At 53.8% G+C, this 6000-nt stretch overlaps 1 protein-coding gene across 4 annotated transcripts in view; it reads right to left on the reverse strand.

Moving 5' to 3' along the window:
- PPP2R5C (protein phosphatase 2 regulatory subunit B'gamma) overlaps positions 1-2564 on the reverse strand; it is a 129719-nt gene extending 127155 nt beyond the window's left edge. For 2 of the 4 annotated variants that reach the window (XM_082838144.1, XM_082838147.1), the window contains exons 1-2: positions 2411-2564; positions 1403-1468 (exon numbers count right to left, since the gene is read on the reverse strand). In XM_082838144.1, the coding sequence (XP_082694270.1) occupies positions 1403-1468; positions 2411-2437 (93 nt within the window). In that variant the 5' untranslated portion in view covers positions 2438-2564. Of the gene's footprint in view, positions 1-1402; positions 1469-1908; positions 1949-2401 lie in introns of those variants that run through there. The other 2 variants (XM_082838143.1, XM_082838145.1) reach the window with 2 other exon arrangements.
- Positions 2565-6000: the final 3436 nt, after the last annotated feature.

Raw genomic sequence — 6000 nt, forward strand, 5'->3', positions numbered from 1 at the left:
GTGTGTGACACGAACAGTGAGAGACAGGCATGTGAGCAAGAAAGGTTCGGGGGAGCACTAGGAAGTCTAAGCAGTTTTAATGCAAGATCAATAAACCAAAAAAGGGAAAAGAAAAGGCATACACCCTTGCGTAGCAACTAAATTTCATTTAAATCAATTTAGTCAAAAGAGTGACAGGGAAGTAATCAAGTCAAATGCAAGAATGCCACAGTAAAGCTTGACTGCCTGCTATAAAGAAAGGGCAGAGAAAGACTGGCACAAAAATATTGATAATTAAGGAACCTTTCGGATTTCTGTTTTTTTGCTTTGGGGAGGGCAACAGATTTGCTGGAATAAACCACCTCCTGAAGAGGAGGGAGGCTTAGAAGGTACCAAATGATAAGGAAAAGATAACCTGGGGCTTAAAAAAAAAAAAGAAAAAAAGGCTACTGCAGATAATGGTCTTATCTGCCAGACAGAACTGAACTCTACTCTAATTTGGCTTATAGGAAAGGGTCTGACACTTGTAAATTACTGTCATCTGTGATAAGACGAAGGACTTCAACAATCCAGCTCTGGAGAACTATGACACCAAATTAAGCAGCTTCTCTGCTACCAGTGATTCAAAAGGGCCTATTAGCTCTGCCTGGGTCCATGCAGCTCCTAGACCCGTAGCCCAAGGTCCTCCAGTTCAACAACTAGTCACAAGGAAGAAAAGGCAAAGCCAAGTGCTGGCTCTGCAAATGCTATCAAAGCCCAATCCCACCAGGTAGACACAATCCTCATGGAGCATCCCAGCTGTTTCCTCAATGAGCCCAAAGGCAAGAAGCAAAAGTGGTCAGAATTGGCCACTACAAAGAAAAAAATGTGAAAGATGATAGAAGATTGCACAAAAATAGCAAAACTAGATAAGCCAAAATATACCAACATTGTTGGGGAAAGAGGCTAAGGGGAACAGACATCAACAGAGAAAAGCACAGGGCACGAGCAGCAGAGACTGCATCCAGGAAAGCAAGGGTGACAGGAGAAAGAGGCTGAGCTGCTGAGAGACAGACCCGGCCCCTTGTAAAGGAAGAGGGAGGATGGGAAAACTAATAGGAACTTGAACAACTCCAGTATGAGAGAGCCCCTGAAACCAGTCTCCACAGGAGGGCTGCTAGATTTGAGATTTGGGGGGTGGGGGATGAACTTAAAAATACTAGCAGCACAGATACGCACAACTTTCATTAAAACATTTATATTTCCCCAAAGGCGAATAATACAAACCCAAATAACTAAAATGGAGGATTATGAAAGACACTAGAAAAAATCTCATACAGGGAAACATTTTAGAAGACCCTAGGTTTTCTCACCCTCATTTTTTCTACCCTAAGTTAAAAGGTGTTCATGAAAAAATGTAAAGTGAATATTTAAGAATAGTTACCTCTGATTCTATTATGTCTTGTCCTTCTTTTGAACTTTTTCCACTTTTCCCTGCTTTTGGCGATTCCTGGGAAACATAAAGCAGAATCAATTAAGCTTCTCAATTTTTAGACTGCTAAACATCAGATAAACCAAAATGCAGTTTTACAAATAGTTATACAATTTAACAATGACTTTTGATAGTTTTAATCAATACCATCAAGAAATTCTACAACGTATGGTTTAGAGATACAATATTGTGATGTGACACCCACCCACCCAAATTCAGATTCTCCTTGTTTTCTTCGTCTGCATTATGTGGCACTGACAACTTTAAGCAGAAACAGGTAAACCCACATTTATACAGCGCTCTCAGCATCTTGAAAGATCCACACCACATCCCTTTTTTTCCTTCCCACCCTAAACCCTGCGAGCGAGGATTTCTGGGGTGATTCTGAAACGCTACAGAGCTCCACCTGAAGCAAAAACATACCCCCCCCCCCGCAAATGCAAACGCAGCACACTCACATGCATCGCCGCCGCCGCCACCCAGGATAATAATAGTATTTCAGAGCCCCAGAGCGTCCCTCCGGAAGGCAGACGATTCTTCCTAAGCCTTAAGCGGAGTCCGTTCGCTGCCCATCTCCCCGGCCGGGGGTCCCTGATAGGCGCCTGCACCCTCACCCCTGGAGCCCCTGCCCAGGCGTCTGCGAGGCTGGGTCAACCACCTGCGCGGCCCCACCTGCCCCCTCACGCCCACCGCGCGCGCTGCCCCGAGGCGGGCATCCACGCCGCCCCCCACCTTGGCCGCCACCAGGGCCATCAGGACCCCCGTCCCGGCCTGGGCTCCGCGGCCCCGGCGCGACCCGCCGCCCCCGGCCCCCACCCCGGGAGGGGGCAGAGAGCGCCCCCGCTCTCGCAGCACCCCTGAGCCCCGCCGGGCCCCGCTCCCGGGCAGTTCCCCGCCGCCCTCCGCGCGGTTCCTTGCCCTCCCCGCCCGGCCAGTCCAGCGGCGCGGTACCTGACTCACTTTCTCCTTCTTGTTTTTATTCGGCATGGCTGGTGCGGACCACCGCCGCCGCTCCCGCCACCTGCCCCCCGCAGCAGCAGCTCCCCCGCCCCGGCCGTCGCGCCTCCCCGGCCGCCGCCGCCGCCGCCGCCCGGGGACTGAATCGTTCGCTCGCTCACGGTTCTCCTTTCCCAGGCTCGCGGCGGCGGCGGCGGCGGCGGCGGCGGCGGCGGCGGCGGCGGCGGCGGCGGCGGCGGCGGCGGCGGCGGCGGCGGCGGCGGCGGCGGCGGCGGCGGCGGCGTCTCTCCGCCCCTCCCCCGGCCCAGCCCGGCCCGGCCCGGCCCTCCTCTCCCCCTCCCCCTTCGCTCCCCAGCCCTCTGCCGCGCCCCGCCCCTAGTCCGCGGTCCCGCCCCTGCACCGCCCGCACCGCCCCCGCGCCGGCCCCGCCCCACCGCCCTCCAGACGCCCCGCCATTGGCCGAGGCACCCTCACGTGCCCTAACGCTCTCCTGTATCCCCGCCCCTACGCGGCCTCGATGTCCCCCGCCGCGCTCCGGCTGGAGACGGTCTCAGGTGGAGCGGCGGGGGCGGGGGCGGCTGGGAGAGCCGAGCCGAGTTGGGGGAGGGAACCTGGAGCTGCAAACTGAGGCGACAGACCGGGGACCGCTGTGGAGGTTCGGGACGGAGAGAGCAGTGGGCAAGTGAGGCGTGGAACAGGCACGTTTGAAACGGATGGCTACAACTTCTGCAGCCGGCGGGGTGCGAACGCCGACCTCTGGCCTCGTACCCTCGCCGCCGCGGCGCTTGCCGAGCTCGAAAGTGCCTGGTAGCGGCTGAAGAGGCCAGTCAGCCACGCAAGCGGCGATTTCACGGGCTCCCGCTAGGCCCTACCTACTGAGGCTGCCCCGCCTACTCCTCCGTCGGCCCCGCCCCCGATGTCCGGCCCGACCTCCGAGGCCCGCCTCCTCCTTGTTGGCCCCGCCCCGCAGATCAGGCTCCAGCTTCGCCAATGGGATTTTATTTTCTTCTTTATTTTGGTTTGATCATAAACCATGTGAGGAAACCTCTGCATCATGACCAGGAGTCACGTGATTTCCTTCGCCTCGCTCATAGCTCTGGGGAGATGAGTTTTCCAAGGAAAGAAGGCTAACTGTTGGATACACTACTTCCACAGTCTGTCTAGTGCAGAAATACATTAGGTGTTAAGGCTCCCAACAGTGAGCGGATTTCACATGCGGGAAGCATTGGTGTCTCACCTGTGATGATTAGGTGCTGAGTCTTACTGGGCACTTAGAAACCACTGTGTTCTCTTAGGCCCCAGTTTTCACTCCTGAAAGGCGCCAGGCAAAGCAGTTTGATTATTCTGTGTGGCTCTGCTATGGGAAAGCTAAAAGAAGAAAAAAAAGATCTAAAGTGAGTAGTGTCGTGTGAGGTCCTGAAAGTGAGTTGTGCCTGCAGGTGTCTGAATGTGTGCTTTTAGAAGAATATCCTCAGGTAAACTGCACAGGCTCAAACAGCTGTTTGTGCAGAAGAAACGGTTTTTGATTAGTCTTTTAAGTGGGTTAATAGTTTCTCCAAAACAAATAGTGAAAAATAGTGGGGGGCGGGGGGGTAGAGCAATGCCTCTAGTTAATAACATTTCTTTTTTTTTTTTGCGGTACGCGGGCCCCTCACTGCTGTGGCCTCTCCTGTTGCGGAGCACAGGCTCCGGACGCACAGGCCCAGCGGCCATGGCTCACGGGCCCAGCCGCTCCGCGGCATGTGGGATCTTCCCGGACCGGGGCACGAACCCGCGTCCCCTGCATCGGCAGGCGGACTCTCAACCACTGCGCCACCAGGGAAGCCCAACATTTCATTTTTAAAATAAAATATATGCTGACAATTTAATAAACCCAGTATAAGTCTGTATCAAAAAGGGTAATTCTGAAACTATTAGTTTATGACCATGGAGCTCTAAGGGGGCTCAGGGGCTTCCCTGAGACAAGTTTATGCCACCAGTATCCATTCATTCAACAAACATTTGTTGGATGCCCACTATGTGCAAAGCCCAGTGCAAGGGATTCTGTGGGGAGACAAGGCACGACCCTTGTCCTCAAGCACTCCACGTCCTTGGGGTGGAAACAAGAAAGTCAGCAATCGCGAGACGTGACGTGTGACATGACAAGTCTACAAGGTCTGGAGTGAGAGTGGTCTGGCTCATAAGCGTGAAAGAACACAGGAGTATTCTGTTATGGCCGGAGTTGAGAGTGAAGGAGCGAAGACTTCCGATTAAGACTAGTACTCCTTGGCGAGAAATTGGACTTTGTTTTTGACTCTGGTTCGGGGTCACTGAAGGATACTAAGCTGGGGAGTGACTTGCGCATTGTGCTTTAGAAGACAGTGTGGCAGGAATGTTGGGGGAGGGGAACAACCAGGATCTAATTATGGTCCAGATGCCTGCCAGCGAGGCATCTCTGTGGCAATAACAGGAGGAAGGATCAGAAATACACTGGAGGCTGACTTGCTCAGGTGGGAGAGCCAGAATCGAAGATAAAAGGCTGATGCTCGAGTTTGTAGTTTGGGCAACGTCATGACGAGGAAGGGCCACGAGTGGAAAGCAGGCTTTTGAGGGAATGTGATTTCCGTTTGGGGACATGTTGAGTTTGAGTTGCATCTGCAACATGCCAGTAGGGGTGTCTTAGTTGGCAAATGGAGATGCAGATCTGACACTCAGAGTGTCCGTGCATGTCAGGGTACGTATTTATCAGGTCGGTTTGAGTTTGAGGGAAAGTATAGGACAAGATACCAGAAAAGCTGCCTAGTTACCACCCAATGACCTTGACGCCATAGCTACCAGAGAAATTGGAATCGACACCATCACCTGGCACATGTGTTCCTTAATGGCCATTGAACTGGTTTTCGTTTGTCCACATTAGAGAGGGCCATCCCATAGCCAGTGTTAGCCAACAGTTAGTTATAGCATGTTCACGGGGGCCCCTGGGTACCGTGCAGTGTCCTGGCTGCTGTGGCGTTTACAGGAACGCTAAAGGCAGATGCAGCTCCTGCTCTCAGAAGAAGGGATTTGAAATAGGCCGTCAAAGGGCCATAGAGATGCCGCGCACACGTTCCTACTCTGTCAAAGGGCCATAGAGATGCTGTGCACACGTTCCTACTCAACATCTGTGCGTGTGTGTGGTGAGTGTGTGCACGTGTGCCTGAAGGTTACCTCTCCTGAGATGCCCCACCTTCCGCGTTCATAAAGACACTGCCCATACTCCACAGAACCCCTTTTCTTCAGACACCCCCGGCCCTTCTGGAACACTTCTCTGAGATGGCCCCTGGTAACCTAGAAATGCTTTTTCCACATCCGGCTTCTCTGTAGAGTGGATTGCTTCATTTGTGCCCCTGAGGTCTCTCTCAGGCTCAGAGAGGTCCCAGAGGACTTAGGTCTTTGGCTGCACTGCAGTCGTCAGCCATAGGACCGCAGAGTCCTGCTGCCTCACTCGGGGCGGGGGTGGGGGGGGTAGGCTGGTGCAGAAAAGCAGGGCAGAGAGAAGATGGCTCCGACCTGGAATCTGCCGTGGTGCCCCTTTGCGCGTTCACCCTCAGGAGTGCTTCCCGCTCTCTCACCTT

Source organism: Leucopleurus acutus (assembly GCF_964270905.1).
Source record: "Leucopleurus acutus genome assembly, chromosome: 1".
Classification (NCBI taxonomy): domain Eukaryota; kingdom Metazoa; phylum Chordata; class Mammalia; order Artiodactyla; family Delphinidae; genus Leucopleurus; species Leucopleurus acutus.